General features: G+C 39.6%; 1 protein-coding gene across 1 annotated transcript in view; it reads left to right on the forward strand.

Annotated features, from left to right (window-relative positions):
* myo16 (myosin XVI) overlaps positions 1-19,464 on the forward strand; it is a 502,924-nt gene that overhangs the window by 471,814 nt on the left and 11,646 nt on the right. Inside the window, exon 31 of the mRNA XM_059963452.1 lies at positions 14,580-15,767. Coding sequence (XP_059819435.1) covers positions 14,580-15,767 — 1,188 coding nt within the window. The remainder of the gene's footprint in view (positions 1-14,579; positions 15,768-19,464) is intronic.

The raw sequence follows: 19,464 nt of genomic DNA on the forward strand, positions 1-19,464 counted from the left end.
TTTCTGTCCATATACCTATCCAATTTTGCTTTAAATGACAATACCAAACCTGCCTTTACCAATTCTACTGGAAGCTCATTCCACACAGCTACCACTCTCTGAGTAAAAAATTCCCCCTTATGTTACCCTTAAACTTTTGCCCCCTAAGTCTCAACTCATGTCCTCTTGTTTGAATCTCCCCTACTCTCAATGGAAAAAGCCTATCCAGGTCAACTCTATCTATCTATCTATCTATCTATCTATCTATCTATCTATCTATCTATCTATCCCCCTCATAATTTTAAATACCTCTATCAAGCCCTCCCTCAACCTTCTACGCTCCAAAGAATAAAGAGCTAACTTCTTCAATCTTTCCCTGTAACTTAGGTGCTGAAACCCAGGTAACATTCTAGTAAATTTTCTCTGTACTCTCTCTATTTTGTTGACATCTTTCCTATAATTCAGTGACCAGAACTGTACACAATACTCCAAATTTGGTCTTACAATTTGGTCTTTGTACAATTTTAACATTACATCCCAACTCCTATACTCAATGCCCTGATTTATAAAGGCAGACATACCAAAAGCTTTCTTCACCACCTTATCCACATGAGATTCCACCTTCAGGGAACAATGCACCATTATTCCTAGATCACTCTGTTCTACTGCATTCAATGCCCTACCATTTGCCATGTATGTCCAATTTGGATTATTCCTACCAAAATGTAGCACCTCACACTTATCAGCATTAAACTCCATCTGCCATCTTTCAGCCCACTCTTCTAACTGGCCTAAATCTCTCTGCAAACTTTGAAAACCTATTTCATTATCCACAACGCCACCTAACTTAGTATCATCTGCATACTTACTAATCTAATTTACCACCCCATCATCCAGATCATTAATGTATATGACAAACAATATTGGACCCAGTACAGATCCCTGAGGTACACCACTAGTCACCGGCCTCCAATCTGACAAACAGTTATCCACCACTAATCTCTGGCATCTCCCATCCAGCCTCTGTTGAATCCATTTTACTACTTCAATATTAATACCTAACGATTGAAACTTCCTAACTAACCTTCTATGCAGAACCTTGTCAAAGGCTTTACTGAAGTCTATATAGACAACATCCACTGCTTTACACTCATCAACTTTCCTAGTAATCTCTTCAAAAGATTCAATAAAATTTGTCAAACATGACCTTCCACGCACAAATCCATGTTGACTGTTCCTAATCAGACCCTGTCTATCCAGATAATTATATATACAGTCTCTAAGAATACTTTCCATTAATTTACCCACCACTGACGTCAAACTGACAGGCCTATAATTGCTAGGTTTGCTCTTAGAACCCTTTTTAAACAATTGAAGCACATGAGCAATACACCAATCCTCCAGCACCATCTCTGTTTCTAATGACAATTGAAATATTTCTGTCAGAGCCCCTGCTATTTCTACACTAACCTCTGTCAAGGTCCTAGGGAATATCCTGTCAAGACCCGGAGACTTATCTACTTTTATATTCCTTAAAAGTGCCAGCACTTTCTCCTCTTTAATCGTCATAGTTTCCATAACTTTCCTACTCATTTCCCTTACCTTACATAATTCAATAAACTTCTCCTTAGTGAATACCGAAGAAAAGAAATTGTTCAAAATCTCCCCCACCTCTTTCAGCTCCACACATAGGTGTCCACTCTGATTCTCTAAGGGACCAATTTTATCCCTCAGTATCCTTTTGCTATTAATATAACAGTATCCTTTTGCTATTAATATAACTGTAGAAACCCTTTGGATGTATTTTCACCTTACTTGCCAAAGCAACCTTGTATTTTCTTTTAGCTTTTCTAATTTCTTTCTTAAGAATTTTCTTACATTCTTTATATTCCTCGAGCACCTCATTTACTTCATGCTGCCTATATTTATTGTAGATATCGCTCTTTTTCCTAACCAAGTTTACAATATCCCTTGAAAACCATGGCTCTCTTAAACTTTTACCTTTCCTTTCAACCTAGCAGGAACATAAAGATTCTGCACCCTCAAAATTTCACCTTTATCTATTACATCCTTCCCATAAAACAAATTGTCCCAATCCACTCCTTCTAAATCATTTTGCATTGCCTCAAAGTTAGCCTTTCTCCAATCAAAAATCTCAACCCTGGGTCCAGTCCTATCCTTCTCCATAATTATATTGAAACTAATGGCATTGTGATCAGTGGACCCTAAGTGCTCCCCAACACATACCTCCGTCACCTATTTCATTCCTTAACAGGAAATCCAACACTGCCCCTTCTCTAGTTGGTACCTCTATGTATTGCTGCAAAAAACTATCCTGCACATATTTTACAAACTCCAAACCATCCATCCCTTTTAGTGTATGGGCTTCCCAGTCTATGTGTGGAAAATACAAATCTCCCACAATATCAACCCTGTGCTTACTACAAATATCTGCTATCTCCTTGCAAATTTGCTCCTCCAATTCTCGCTCCCCATTAGGTGGTCTATAATACACCCCTATAAGTGTTACTACACCTATCCTATTCCTCAATTCCACCCAAATAGCCTCCCTAGATAAAACCCTCTAATCTACCCTGCCAGAACACTGCCGTAATATTTTCTCTGACCAGCAACACAACACCTCCTCCTCTTGTCCCTCCGATTCTATCACACCTGAAGCAATGAAATCCAAGAATATTTAGTTGCCAATCACACCCCTCCTGCAACCATGCTTCACTAATAGCTCCAACATCGTATTTCCAGGTATCAATCCATGCTGTAAGCTCATCCACCTTTCTTACAATGCTCCTAGCATTAAAATAAATGCATTTAAGAAATTCTCCACCTCTTCCTCTCTGTTTATCTCTAACAGTACAAAGAACTTTACTGTCTTCTTTTTCTTCCTTCTCCCATACATCTGTTCCTACACTCTGGTTCCCCTCCCCCCTCGTATCTAGTTGAAATCCACTGGAGCCTCTCTAGCAAACCTACCTGCAAGAATATTTGTCCCCCTCCTGTTCAGATGTAAACCATCCAGCCGGAACAGGTCCCATCTTCCCTGGAAAACTGCCCAATTATCTATAAATCTGAAGCCCTCCCTCCTGCACCATGTCTTCAGCTACGTGTTGATCTGCACTATCTTACTATTTCTAAACCCACCTGTACGTGGCACCGGTAGCAATCATGATTTTGCTATCCTGGAGGTCCTGTCCTTTAACTTGGCACCCAGCTCCTTAAACTCACCTTTCAGGAACTCCTCACTCTTCCTACCCATGTCATTGGTCCCTACATGGAGCACGACATCCAGTTGCTCATCCTCCCTCTTGAGAATACTGAGAACTCAATCCGAGATATCGTGGACCCTGGCACCAGGGAGTCAACAGTCCAACCAGGATTCTCGATCTCTTCCACAGAACCTCCCATCTGTCTTCCTAACTATCGAATCCCCTATCGCTCCTGCTCTCCTCTTGGCCGTCCTTCCCTTCTGAGCTGAGGGTCCAGTCTCAGTGCCGGAGATGCAACCACTGCAACTTGTCCCTGGTAGGTCGTCCCCACCAACAGAATCCAAAACAGTATACTTATTGTTGATGGGAATGGCCACCGGGGTGCTCTGCTCTTCCTGTCTCTTCCCTCTCCTGACAGTCACCCAACTACCTGTCTCCTGACTCCTAGGGGTGACTATCTCCCTGAAACTCCTGTCTATTTCTGCCTCTGCCTCCCGAATGATCCGAAGTTCATCCAGCTCCAGCTCCAGTCCCCTAACACGGTTTGTCAGGAGCTGCAGCTGGATGCACCTTTTGCAGGTGTGGTCATGAGGGACAACAGTGTTCGCCCTGACTTCCCACATACTGCAAATGGAGCACTCAACTGCCCTAACTGCTGCCTCCATTACCTACTCCTAAGCTAATTAGATTAATTAAAGGAGCTTACCCGGCCTTACCTCACCTGGAGGGAAGCTCGTACTGAGCCTCTGCTCGCTATTTAAATTCTCCCGCTGACTTTCACACACTTGCGCAGTTGTGCCCCGTTCAAACCTCGCCTCTGCCTGTTCTTGCCAAAGCCTGATGGAGCCAAAGCCGACCCACTCTACCTCAGTCCACTCTGACGATGGCTGCTGTATATGGCAGTCTTTCTTTTTAAACCTTTGGTGGGCTGCGTCACGTGCCTGCGCATAGCCTCTTTACTGCGATCAGTTAAAAAAAAACAGCTTCTCTCTGAGCTTCTTTTATCTCTTCCCTCTCCACCTCTTGCTGTGATTTTAAAAAACATGTATTATACAGGGCTTAAGGTTTCCATTTGCATTTGGAACTTTGCGGTCAGCAAGCCCAATACAATAACAAAGAAAATTTACTCAACTCACAATATATCTACATCATCAGACCAATAAGTACAAAAAGATCAGCACCTGATTCTAAAATCTCAGTTGCGTGTAACAATTCTAGGCCGATTTTGCAGAATTTCGGGTTTTCAATATCTTCGTTTAAATTGTTATTAATTTGTTCAAACAATTTGACAACTTAAGTCATGCTATAATTTCCATTTGCCATTTTTCATCAGATTATCTGAATTTTTTTACTTTAACAATCCTCTAAAAAATTCAAATGAAAATCTATGAACGATCAGAATCAGGTTTATTATCACTGGCGTGTGTCATGAAACTTGCTAACTTAGCAGCAGCAGTTCAATCCAAGAAGAAAAATCAAACAATAAGCAAATAAATAAATAAATTTCTGTATGTGTATGTTGAATAGATTAAAATCATGCAAAAAAAACAATATAAATTAAAAAAGTGGCATAGCATTCAAGGGTTCAATATCCATTTAGGAATCGGATGGCAGAGGGAATGAAGCTGAGTGTGTGCCTTTAGACTTCTATACCACCTACCTGATGAGAAAAGGGCATGCCCCAGGTGCTGAAAGTCCTTAATAATAGATGCTGCCTTTCTGAAACAGCACTTCTTGAAGATGTCCTGGGTACTTTGTAGGCTAGTACCCAAGATGGAGCTGACTAAATTTACAACCCTCTGTAGCTTCATTTGATCCTTCATTTGACCCCACCCCCATACCAGACAGTCAGAATGCTCTCCACGGTACATCTATAGAAGTTTTTGAGTATATTTGTTGACATACCAAATCTCTTCAAACTCCTAATGAAGTATAGATATGTTGAGACCAGGTTAGGTCCTCAGAGATCTTGACACTCAGGAACTTGAAACTGCTCACTCTCTCCACTTCTGATCCCTCTATGTGGATTGGTATGTGTTCCTTCGTCTTGCCCTTCCTAAACTCCACAATCAGCTCTTTCATCTTACTGACGTTGAGTGCAAAGTTGTTGCTGCAACACCTCTCCACTAGTTGGCATATCTCACCCCTGTGCTCACTCTCGTCACCATCTGAGATTCTACCAACAATGGTTGTATCATCAGCAAATTTATAGATGGTACTTGTGCTATGCCTAGCCACACAGTCATTGGTATCGAGAGTGGGGTAAGCACACACCCCTGATGTGCACCAGTGTTGATAGTCAGCAAGGAGGAGATGTTATCCCCAATCCACACCTTCTGGTTAGGAAGTCAAGGATCCAATTGTAGAGGGAGGTACAGAGGCCCAGGTTTTGTAACTTCTCAAGCAGAATTATGGGAATGATGGTATTAAATGCTGAGCTATAGTCGAATAGTATCCTGACATAGGTGTTTGAGTTGTCAAGGTAGTCTAAAGCCATGTGAAGAGCCATTGAGATAGCATCTGCCATTGACCTATTGTAGTGATAGCAAATTGCAATGGGTCCAGGTCCTTGCCGAGGCAGGAGTTCAGTCAAGTCATGACTAACCTCTCAAGTATTTCATCACTGTAGGTGTGAGTGCTACCAAGCAATAGTCATTAAGACAGCTCACGTTATTCTTCTTAGGGCACTGGTATAATTGTTGCCTTTTTGAAGCAGGTGGAAACTTCCACCAATAACAGTGAGGTTGAAAATTTCCTTGAATACTTCCGCCAGTTGGTTGGCACAGGTTTTCAGAGTCTTACCATGTCCTCCATTGGGATCTTATGCCTTGCCAGGGTTCACCCTCTTTAAAGACAGTCTAACATTGACCTTTGAGACGGAGATCACATGGTCATCAGGTGCAGCAGGGATCTTCACAGTTGTAATTATATTCTACCTTTCAAAGCAGGCATAGAAGGTGTTGAGTTTATCTGGTAGTGAAGCATCGCTGCCATTCATGCTATTGGGTTTCGCTTTGTATGACACAATATCTTGCAAACCCTGCCAGAATTGTTATACATTTGATGTTGCAATTTCATTTGAAATAGCCCTCCACAAATCATAGCTGATTTTCTGGTGCAGGCCTGGGTCACAGATACCACAGATCTAGCCTTCAGCTGACAACATACCTCCTGGTTCATCCACGGCTTTTGGTTTGGGAATGTACAGTAAATCTTTGTAGGCGCACATTCTCCACACAGGTTTTAATGAAGTCAGTAACAACTGCAGCATACTCATCCAGGTTCGAAGATAAATCCCTGAATGCAGTCCAGTCTACCAATTCAAAACAGAATTCAAAGGATATCAGAATTTGGTGAGCGATGTCAAGGAGTTTGGTGGGAATAGTTAGAATCTTTTGCCTTCAGGGCTGAACTCAAGTTAAGTGTCAAACCAAATGGGAAACCAACCTGCACATTTTGCATTCTAATTTCTATCTAAATACGATTGTCATAATGTTGCCATTCTAAGTTGTTGTTCAGGTGTTAAGTCGGCTCCGACTCTTCACATTGTTTGTCAGTGATTTAGATAATGGAATTGATGGCTTTGTGAGCAATGTTTGCGGATGATATGAAGATAGGTGGAGGGGTAAGAAGTGCTGAGGAAGCAATGTGATTGAAGCAGGACAGACAAATTGGAGGAATGGGCAAAAAAATCGCAGATGAAATACAGTGTAGGGAAAAGTATGATAACACATTTTGGTAAAAGGAAAAATAGTGTGGACTATTATCTAAATGGAGAGAAGGTTCAAACATCAGAGGTGCAGAGTGATTTAGGAGTCCTTGTGCAAGACTCCCAGAAGGTTAATTTACAGGTTGAGTCTGTGGTAAAGAAGGTAAATGCATGTTGGCAATTGTTTCAAGGGGAATAGTATATAAAAGCAAGGAGATAATGCTGAGCCTTTATAAGACACCAGTCAGGCTGCAACTGGAGTATTGTCAACAGTTTTGGGCCATTTATCTCAGAAAGGATGTATTGTCATTGGAGAGGGTTCAGAGGAGGTTCACAAGGATGATTCCGGGAATGAAGGGATCAACATATAAGGAGCATTTTTCAGCTTTGGGCCAGTACTCACTGGAAATTAGAAGATTGCGGGGGAATCTCATTGAAATCTGTTGAAAGGACTAGATAAGCTGAATGTGGAGAAGATGTTTTCTATGGTGGGAACACACCCATCCACACAGGTTTTAATGAAGGGTAATAATCCACACAAGGTTTGCAAGAATGTGGAGAAGATGTTTTCAGAACTAGCAGGCACAGCCTCAAAATTGAGGTGTCACCCTTTAGAACAGCCAGAGAGTAGTAAATATATAGAATGTTCTAGCACAGACTTGGGTGGAGGCCGTCCATAGGTATATTTAAGGTAGAATTTGATCGTTTCCTGATCGATCACAGCATCAAAGGGTATGGCGAGAAGGCAGGTGTATGGTGTTGATTGGGATCCAAGATCAGCTATGATGGAATGACAGAGCAGACTTGGTGGGCTGAATGGCTTAATTCTGATCCTATGTCTAATATTATAGTCTTATCAATGAGTTTCAGCAATGGGTAAAAACTTAAATTGAACTTTGGGTTTGAGAAGAAATAAAGTGCCATCTGTGCCATCTCCCAAAGTACAGAGGAATAATAGAGTTGTGAAGCAAAGGGGTAGTCTGTAAAACTGATTGATTCTTTGAAAGAGTCCTCCAGTGTTCCTATTACTCTGCTTTTTATCCATAATCCACAATTTGTTTCCTCTTAATTTTATATCCAACTATTTTTCCAAAGTTGTATCTAAATTTTCTTCCATATCACTTTTAACCTGAGCACCATGAATGATAAGTGTGAAGAAATGGAGTTGTACAATGCAAAAGCAGGCTCTTCATGCCAACCATCAAGCACTCATCTACACTACTCCAGTTCATTTCCCCCCCCATTCCTATTGTACCCCTGATTCTTTTCATGCCACTCAATTTGACACCATAAGCAATTTATTATAGCCAATTAAGCCATCAATGTACAACCTACACATCTAAGAGATGTAAGTGAATTGAGATCACCCATAGAAAGCCCACATTGTCACATGGATATTATGTACACTCCACAAAGTGCACCATCAGATGTCAGGACTTGAACCCAAATTACTAGAGCTGTGAGACAGCAGTTCTACTAGCTGTGCTACTGATCCGCCCTAGGTAATATTTAATAATGATTTCTCATACATTTTCAAATTATGTTCTTCATATTCCAATTCTCCTGCCATGCAATCAGTATATCAAAATTGTATCTATTAACACAGTTTGCTAACATCGCATTCTGTAGTTTGCAATTTCTCACAACTACTTATTTGTTGCAGCTAAAAAATGCATTTGCTTCTCTCTTCCAACACTAGCTTTCCATACTAGTGTTCCTCACACTCATCCACTGCATTTTTCTGATTCTGAGTTTGCATTAGAATTTTACCTCCTCCATTTGACGTATCCTACTCCCCTAAAATGTGAATCCTTGTGTGCATTGTTTCTACACAAAGAATCAATATTTTCCCTTTGCGATCTTTAATATTTGATGTTACACCCTCCCCCTCTCTGTCTAAACAATTCCTTTTGATATCTGACCTTTAAAACAAATGACACAGAACACAAGAACACAAAACTTTGGAGTAACACATACAAACTGGTTTCACTTATCACCTACCATCTTGTATTTCTTCCTCCCTTCCCCCCACCTTCTTACACTGACTTCTCATCCTTTTTCCCAATCCTGATGAAGGGTTTCGGCTAAAAACTTTGACTGTTTAATCTTTTCTACAGATGCTGCCTGTCCTGCTTGAGTTCCTCCAGTACTGTGTGTGTGTGCTTTGGATTTCCAGCATCTGCAGATTTTCTCATGTTTGTAAAACCTTGGAGTAGTTATCTGTGCCATAAGCTGCAGTTCTTTGCCTTTGATTTTTACTTGAAATTTGTAGCAAGTACAATGTTGTCCAAAAGTAGATTCAGAAACAGGTTTATTACTACTGACTAGCAGGTCACAACATTATTTGTCTTGCAGTATAGTGTAAATTACTAAACATTACAACATTACTAAGTATTGCAAAAATAAAACAAAAGTAGTGTTCATGGGTTCGTAGATTGTTCAGAACTTTGACAGTGGAGGAGAAGAATTTGTTCCTAAATCACTGAGTGTGGGTCTTTAGGTACCTTGTCCCCTGTGATGCCAATAGATCTAAGGATACCTTCAAATCTGCTACTCAATGATGAAATCTTAGAGTTATATAGATCATTGACACCAGTAAGATGTATTATTTTATTGATGTAAAATAGATTTGACACATCATCTCTCATCTCACCTCACCTCTGATCTGCTACAAAGAAAGACCCTTTTACAATTTTGCCTTCCAAATATCACTAAGATAACATTCAATAATCTAATGGCATCTCACCAGTAAGTTTTGTTTTGGGAGTAATCCTAGGGTTTGAAAGCATAATATCTAACTGGACATTAGTCTAATGACACTTGGCATTTTAACTCAGTAGAAATACTCAAGCAGATGGAGTGTGAAACCAATAATTGGTCATTGTGACGGAGGCTCAAGTTGATAGACGTACATACAACAAAGTAACATGTCTCCGTGACCCAGCAGAAAAATATTACAGGTTTTGGTCATTTGGACTGAAAACAGTAAAGTGCTACAATTATTCTGCAGCTCAGGCAATTAATGTTTTAAACCTCAAGGTAATTTTCAGCAGAATTTAACACACATGACTTATGGTGAATTCAAAGCCTCTTTCAGTGACTGCAATATAATTCAATCCTCAATGGCTTTACTATGTTTTGGTACACACACACACACACACACACACACACACACACACACACACACACACACACACACACACACACACACACACACACACACACACACACACACACACACACACACACACACACCAGCACTGAGGTGATTAGTACAATCTGACATGTTTTCTCCAATGTTAATCTGCTGGTCAAAATCAGATTCTCCTCCTTGTACTTTCATTTCCCATCTTGCTCCTTCCAGTGGAGTTTCAGCTTCCCTCTGTCTTCTTGATTGGTGGTTCTATTTTCTCCATGTACTTGTTCCTTTTGTTTTACATTTTCTTCCTTTACTTTGTAAAGGGCTATGTAACAGTTTCTTCCCCCAAGCTATCAGACTCCTCAATGCCTGAAGCCTGGACTGACACCTTGCCCTACTGTCCTGTTTATTATTTATTGTAATGCCTGCACTGTTTTTGTGCACTTTATGCAGTCCTGGGTAGGTCTGTGGTCTAGTGTAGCTTTCTTCGTGTCTTTTTTATTATGTAGTTCAGTCTAGTTTTTTGTACTGTGTCATGTAACACCATGGTCCTGAAAAACATTGTCTCATTTTTACTATGCACTATAACAGCTGCTATGGTCGAAATGACAATAAAAGTTGACTTGACTTGAAGCAGTGTTAAGGTTTTGTTATCCTATTATTGACACCTTTCTTCATCCTTTAAGATTTTATTGGTTTCAACTGGTCAAAATGTTACTTTTTCATTCGTACATTGAAATATTAAGTCAAATGAATCAGCAAAATTCCTGAGATTCCCAGACATCAGCTCCACAATGATATTATCTGACCAATATTTTAGAACAGCTTAATTTCTGTCATATGTACAGTTGAAATCAGAAGTTTACACACACCTTAGCCAAATACACTTAAACTCAGTTTTTCACAATAGCTGACATTTAATCCTAGAAAACGTTCCCTCTTAGGTCAGTTAGGATCACTATTTTATTTTAAGAATGTGAAATGTCAGAATAATAGTAGAGAGAATGATTTATTTCAGCTTTTATTTCTTTCATCATATTCCCAGTGGGTTAGAATTTTGTTTCATTTCTCCAGACAGAACTGATGTAATTGAATCAGGTTTGTAGGCCTCCTTGCTGGCACATGCTTTTTCAGTTCTGCCCACAAATTTTCTATCGGATTGGGGTCAGGGCTTTGTGATGTCCACTCCTATACCTTGACTTTGATGTCCTTAAGCAATTTTGCCACAACTTTGGAGGTATGCTTGGGGCCATTGTCCATTTGGAAGACCCATTTGCGACCAAGCTTTAACTTCCTGGCTGATGTCTTGAGATGTTGCTTCAGTATATCCATATTATTTTCCTTCCTCATGATGCCATCTATTTTGTGAAGTGCACCAGTCCCTCCTGCAGCAAATCATCCCCACAACATGATGCTGCCACCCCCATGCTTCATGGTTGGGATCATGCTCTTCAGCTTGCAAACCTCACCCTTTTTTCTCCAAACATAATGATGGTCATTATGGCCAAACAGTTCAATTTTTGTTTCATCAGACCAGAGGACATTTCTCCAGAAAGCGCGATCTTTGTCCCCATGTGCACTTGCTTCTGTAGTCTGGCTTTTTTATGGCGGTTTTGGAGCAGTGGCTTCTTCCTTGCTGAGCAGCCTTTCAGGTTATGTCGATATAGGACTCGTTTTACTGTGGACATAGATACTTGTCTACCTGTTTTCTCCAGCATCTTTACAAGGTCCTTTGCTGTTATTCTGGGATTGATTTGCACTTTTTGCGCTGAAGTACATTCATCTCTAGGAGACAGAATGTGTCTCCTTCCTGAGTGGTATGACGGCTGTGTGGTCCCATGGTGTTTATACGTGTGTACTATTATTTGTACAGATGAGCATGGTACCTTCAGGCATTTGGAAGTTGCTCCCAACGATGAACCAGACTTGTGGAGATCCACAATTTTTTTTCTCTGAGGTCTTGGCTGATTTGATTTTGTTTGTAAACTTCTGACTCACTGGAATTGAGATATAGTCAATTAAGAGTGAAATAATCATCTGTAAACAATTGTTGGAAAAATTACTCATGTCATGCACAAAGTAGATGTTCTCAACATCTTGCCAAAACTATAGTTTGCTAATATAAAATCTGCGGAGTGGTTAAACAATTAGTTTTAATGAATTCTACCTAAGTGTATGTAAACTTCTGACTTCAACTGTACTTGTGTTTTTCTTTGCCTGATTATACTAAAATTTATGAATTAACTCAAACAAAAGCCTTAGGTTCAACCTGCGTATTACAAGATGTGGGCTTAGTATAAAGTAAATAATCTTAGAAGCTATGGTCTGGTCAGTAATTAATGCAAACCCAAATGACAACAAAAGTACAGCTGAAGGTGATTTTTGTCTAGTGCTCTTTATTGGAGCGTGCTGTTTTTTTGTGTGTGCGTTGGTTTTGCTTCAAAGCCAGTGGGGGCACAAGAAAGGTTTCCATTTCAAACATTCACCACATTGACAAACTGCTCCAAAATCAAACAACACAAGTGGATGATCATAGGTCTCTTTTGAAGTTAATGTAAACTATGATAGCATTCACATTTTTCTGCTTGAGAATTGAATGTTATCATTATTCACAATTATTTTAAGCAAAATGTCCATTGTTTTGTATTTTTTCCCAGTCACCTTCCATCAAAAGCTCTACCATAGGCATTATGGAAAACAAATCAATATCTGAGCTACATCAATTCTAGTGGTCTATATTGGACCTAAAGGGAATTATTTTTAATAGTAGATGTTCTTCACGTTTGGACTGAATATCCTGTTTCTGTTTAAATGTGAATTCTGAAGTGGACAGGATATTATATTCTACTGGAAGTAAAACAGAGGAGAGATTATTCATACACTATGAGTACCTGGCTCATCAGAATAATCAGTTTTAATTTATGAAACATGTACCTCATTCAAGATTCAAGGTTATTTAACGTCATTTCCAGTACACATGTGTAAAGGAGAACAATATAATTATTACTCTGGGTCTAATGCAGTGCAGAATTAAAATACATTAAAATAAAGAGCACATTAATTAAAAAAGCAATAACTGTAAATACATAAGATAACTTCTGGGCCAACTGGTGGTGTAGTGTCATCAGCACTGGACTGTAAGGTGGATGATCATGAGTTTGAATCCAGCCAGGTATAGCAGCAGTATCTGTGGGGAAAACAGTTCTGGCAATCTGCTTCTGTATAGACAGTGACTCAATAGGCCTGATCAACAACAACAATAACTAGATAGCTGATAAAGAGCTCTGTGCAAAAGTCTTAGGCACCCTAGCAATATAAGTGTGCCTAAGACTTTTGCGCAGTACCGTAGTAATTTTCATGACATATATGAATGATGATAAACCTGATTAGATTCTGATACTGGTCTCTATTGTGGACTGACTGTGGGAAGGGGACAGGGAGAGGCAAGAGAGTGGGAAACTCCAGAGAGAAATTCTGTAATAATCAATAAACCAAATGTTTGGAATCAAATAATCAAATGGCCTTGCCTGGTGTCTCAGGATCGATTGTGTCTTCACCTGCACCACATCCCGTACCTGGCATTTCTTCTCTGCCACCTGTCCCACATCCCTCCTGCAGCACTCCACCCTTGCCATTCCCTACATCCTTTGTTCCCATCAGATTTACAAATTCCGTGTTAACAAATACAGTACTCTGCAGCCAGAACCTCAAGTGTTAAAATAAAACATCTCAAATTTATAATGTTGGAAATTAATCTTTACTTCTCAGAGCATGTATGATAATAATTTATCTTCTCAAGGCAATTTAATCAAGCAGGAGAAAATTAGTCCAGCTTTCTACACTTGATATTGAAAAGGTGTGGAGCTCAAATGCAAACAGGAGTTGGATGGGCCACAATGTTCCATTACACTCACCTGACATTGTTTTGAGATCCAAGGTCAATGGCTAAAATTGTCAGGAATAGGCCTAATGATATTTTTCTGTGCTTTAAACTTCCTGTGATTGTCTGATTCAATGATAATGGCTTACAGGATAATCAAAGACCTCAGGAGAGGAAAGAGAAAAAGGGCATAGATTTTCATACTGCCTTTCACGGACTAAGGACTTCCTGAATCACTTCAGTTTATAAAATACAAATGAAATAAAGTAACTTCTATGATCTTCTACAATTTGTGAAAGACATACTTTGTGAACAATATGATAATAACTGGATAGTTTGCAGATTTTAATTGAAATGCGATCATTGATCAAGACATGGAAATGTTTGCCTGCTTCTGAAATGGTGCCATTGAATCTCTTACATTCTCTTGAAAGAAGGGACAATTACCTTCCCACACCATGGGATGTGGGAGGAAACCCATGCAGTCACATGGAAAATGTACAGTCTCTACAGAGACAGTGTCCAAGGTCAGGATGCTATGAGGCTGGTACTATTCAGACTCACTAGAGGAAATATGGAGATTTCAGTAAAGAGGGAATAGATGCTCTTTTTAAATTGGCCTAACCTTTTCATTCCTTTCCTCCACAGTTTTGAGCAAACCAAGACCGCATAGTGATGATTATAGCACAATGAAAAAGATTCCTCCACCAAAGCCTAAAAGAAGTCCCAACACCAGACTGACAGGTTCATATGAAGAGATTTATGTAAGAAAGCCATTTGCATTTAAATTCACTTGCACGACTAAAGCAGCCCCATGTACTGGAACTATTCAACGTGCCGCATCAGCTGATAGTCCTCAATGTGGGGCGTTCAGTCTCCATCTGTCACACAAAGATGACATTGAGCCAGTTTATATAGAAATGGGTGGAGCCGGAGGGACAGGTCGGAGTTATCTGGTGGAGATGGAGAGTCCTGATCAAGGAGAATCTGTTTATGAAGAGATGAAATACTGTTTGCTGGAAGACAGCTCAAGTTCTTCTAACTTTTTAGATGAGGCAGTTTGTCCTCCACCTGCTTCTGAAAGAAAATCTCCAACAATAACTGATGATTTTAGAACGGGCAGTCCCATCATGACCGGCTGCAAAGATCTGGTATGTGGCATTCCAGCACCATTTCCAAACCTCCTTCCACATAGGCCACCTTTGCTAGTATTCCCTCCAACACCAGTGCAATGTTCCCCTGCCTCTGATGAATCTCCCCTTACACCTCTAGAGGTTAAAAGGTTGCCAGTGCTGGAAACTAATCTGAGTTATCCTGTGCAGTCAGATGAAACATCACCCACATCACCACAGTTTTCAAGCCATCAAAAAGGAGAAAATAAGCCACCAACATCTCCTGGATTGGGTGTATTCAATGTATCAGGAACGATGTCTCCACCCCCAACCACTCCTCCTCTTCCACTGGTTTCAACTCCACCCTATAAGCCAACTTCACACTTTATTTTCCCACCGGACATTCCTACATCTTGTTTTTCCAATTCGGGAAAATTAGCTTCAAGCACAGACGTTCCCAAAGTATCACAGAAACCTAATCCCTTTCAAGGAGGAGCCATATCTACAAACTCAGCTAGATTATCTTCGTCACCAGTAAAAAGCTGCAGGACAGAAACTGGGAAGCACATTTCTTCCTCCACAGTGAATATGTCACTACTACCTTACTCTTCCACTATCTCCAGACCCATCACCAGCCCACTTGATGAGCTGAGCAGTCTTTTCAGCTCAGGAAGAAGTCTTCTACGAAAATCAGCAGCAGGAAGAAAAATACGGGAGCAAACCAGTAAGTATTTTCATCTTTTAAAAGGTTAGACATATTGGTAGTGGGGCAGGGACTGGAGTATGGACACTATTCTGTCTGGAAGTACTGCAATTGATCTTAGCAATGCTATCTTTGAGAATGTATTGAAGCCTCACTCCAAGTACTCAAGCACATAATCCAGGCTGACTCTTCAGTAGAGGAGTGAATTTTGTCCTTTGTGTAAGATATCTGCGCTTCCTGGTAGATGTAAAAGTCTCCACAGCATTTCTCGACGGGCAAGAGGAATTCCCTTCAGGTCTGAACCAACCTTTATCATTCTATGATAATCAGTAAAGCAAACTATCTCATCCTATTTCTGATTTATGTGGAAACTACCAGAAATAGTTGCATTTTGCTCCACTTCAATCATGACTATAGTGAATGTAACAAAATTTGGCTCACTCAAAGGACATGAAAATTGTGATCTAAAGCTCCTTTCAGTCTATTTATAACAAACATTAGGCAGTTAATTGAGAAACATTGAAGAAGTTATTCTTCTAAAAATAAGCTGTCCTTTGTAAGTACGTACAAACTTGCGTGTATAGAAGTGTGGACTGGTAAAGCATCTTATGATAGCTTATCTATGAATTAGTTCATTACTTTGGAAGTGAATCCCTGCTATGGAGATGAACGTACAGGACAATATGTTCACAGGAAAATTCCACAAAACAGCAGTGATAAAATGAAATAAAATCTCTCTATGAGACAATTGATTACCAAAAATATATTGACCTGGTTTCTTTCACTCCATAAAAGAAAGGATTTGAATACATTCATATGCCTTCTCCCAGTAAGAAGTTGTTGAATAAAACTGTGAAAACAACTTTACAAATTTGCCTGAGAGAAGTACACATTAAAGAAATAATATAAATTTACTTTTTCTCATCAAAATGCTAAACCATTAGAATTTCAAATATTACTATACTTCAAAAGTTTAATTGCAAATAGTTAGCAACAACAATTTTTGTATTAACTTCAAAAAGGCTGCCGATTTCTCCAAATAACTGAAGCTCCTTACATCAGTTTGCTGGGAATTAGAAGGTGAAACTTGTCTCTGGCAATTAGTACGAAAGTCATATTAGGCTCATTGTACTGTCCTTCAGACATTCAGTTTCCTTGACTTCAGCTGGTAGTCAATTCTATTGCATATCATTACTGCTGGTATTAAAAGGCAATTTGCTCTACCTCTATCAAGAGGAAATCTGCAGATGCTGGAAACTCGAGCAACACACACAAAATGCTGGAGGAACTCAGCAGACCGGGTAGCATCTATGGAAAAAAAGTACAGTCGACTTTTTGGGCTGAAATCCTTCAGCAGGACTGAAGAATAAAAGCTGAGGAGTAGATTTAAAAGGTGGGGGAAGGGAGAGAGAACACCCAGGTGATAGGTAAAACCTGGAGAGGAGGGATGAAATAAAGAGCTGGGAAGTTGATTGGTGAGATGAGGTGATAGAAGGAAAAAGGGATGGGAAATGGAGAACATGGCGGGGAGGTGGTGTTTTTGGGGAGGCATTACCGGAAGTTTGAGAAATCTAGGTTCATATCATCAGGTTGGAGGCTACCCAAATGGAATATAAGGTGTTGTTCCTCCAACCTAAGTGTTGCCTTATCCCGACAGTGAAGGAGGCCATGAATGGACATATTGGAATGGAAATGGGAAATGGAATTAAAATGGGTGGCCACTGGAAGATCTGGCTTGTTCTGGTGGACGGAGCATAGGTGCTCGGTGAAGCAGTCTCCCAATCTATGTCGGGTCTCACCGATATATAGGAGACCACAGTGGGAGCACTGAGCACAGTAAATGACACCAACAGATTCACAGGTGAAGTGTTGCCTTACCTGGAAGGACTGTTTAGGACCCTGAATTGTAGTGATGGAGGAGGTGTAGGGACAGGTGTAGCACTTATTCTGCTTGCAAGGATAAGGCAAATCAGAATAGATAAATCCCCAGGACCTGAAGGGTATTCCCTCGGACCTTGAAGGAAACTAGCGTTGAAATTGCAGGGGCCTTAATTGGAATTTTCTTTACAGAGTTTTACATAGATTTGGTTTCCAAGACACAATTATTAAAACTATACAGACACTATATGACAATCCTACTGCTAGGATTAAAATCAATGGATATTTATCAAATAGTCTTACTCTAGAAAGGGGCACGAGAGGGGGTTGTGCATGGTCACCACTACTCTTCGCGTTAGATCTGGAACCATTAGCTCAATACATCAGACAAAATGAGATATCAGGGGAATTACTATTAAAGAGACAGAGAATAAATTGGCTTGTTATGCAGATGACATTTTGATCTATCTAGGGCAACCAACATACTCCTGACCTAAACTGATGCAATCCTTCGAACGATATGGTCAATTATCAGGATACAAGATCAACATAGATAATACCCAATTACTTTCATATAACAATAGCCCATCAAGAGAAATTGAAAGTAGATATCCCTGGGCATGGCACACAGAGCCTTTCAAATACTTGGGCATCATTATGCCAAAAGATTTAGCAAAATTATCAGAATGTAATTATCAGCCTTTATTTAAAAAAATTAAGGAAGATGTGGCAAGATGGAGCCTGATTCATTTTTTCAGTCTCAGTTCAAGGATTGAGTCTATTAAAATGAATATACTGCCCAGACTGTTATATCTCTTTCAAACCCTACCAATAGAGCTTAATCAAAATCAATTCAATGAATGGAACAAGATGTTATCAAGGTATATTTGGCTGGGTAAAAGGCCTAGAGTTCATCTCAAAACTTTGCAATTAGCAAAGGAAAAGGGGGATGGGGCCTACCTTTTCTTAGAGATTATTATTTTGCTGAGAGCTGTGATATGTTGGTGTAACCCATCATATGACGCTCAATGGAAAAACATTGAGGAGCGGGTACTTCCCATCCCCATACAAGCAATTTTGGCTGATAACAACCTGCAAATATACATAAATACTATTGATAACCCATGGGTGAAATTGACTCTTAAAATATGGAAAACTACTATAAAGGAATATAATCTAGAGGGAGATATTGCAATTCATAAATGGTGTGCATATGACTCTGATTTTACACCAAATAAATTGGATACTAGATTTAAGGACTGGACAGCTAAAGGAATAAGAGTTCTTTGCAACATAATGAATGAAGGAACACTGTTCAGTTTTGAAATGTTTAAAGAGAAACACTTATTAGAAAAACAAGATTTTTATTGACATTTACAGATGCGACAATATGTTAATAAGACGCTTAAAATGTAACCAAGGCAAGTACATGCTTGATAGAGCTATTTAGAGAAGCATATAATTCAGATAATGGTAGTAGAATCATTTCAAGCATATATAAGGGGTTGTTAAATCTTAAAACACATTCGACTTCATACATTAAAGCAAAATAGGAGAAGGAAGGAGGGATAATTATATCCGAGGAAGAATGGACAACAATATGGAGGTATCAATGGAAGCGAACCAGTTCACAGAAATGGAGGGAGTTTGGATGGAAAAACTTGATAAGATATTTTATTACACCCTCTCAGAAATCCCATTATGATAGTAACCTCCCTGTTTGCTGGAGAAATTGTGGAAATCAAAATGCAAATCATTATCATATTTTTTGGGACTGCCCTGTTATCAAAATCTATTGGAGGGGGATACACAAGACATCTTTAAATGTTAAATAACCTTA

The sequence above is a fragment of the Hypanus sabinus genome, chromosome 3, assembly GCF_030144855.1.
Source record: "Hypanus sabinus isolate sHypSab1 chromosome 3, sHypSab1.hap1, whole genome shotgun sequence".
Lineage (NCBI taxonomy): Eukaryota > Metazoa > Chordata > Chondrichthyes > Myliobatiformes > Dasyatidae > Hypanus > Hypanus sabinus.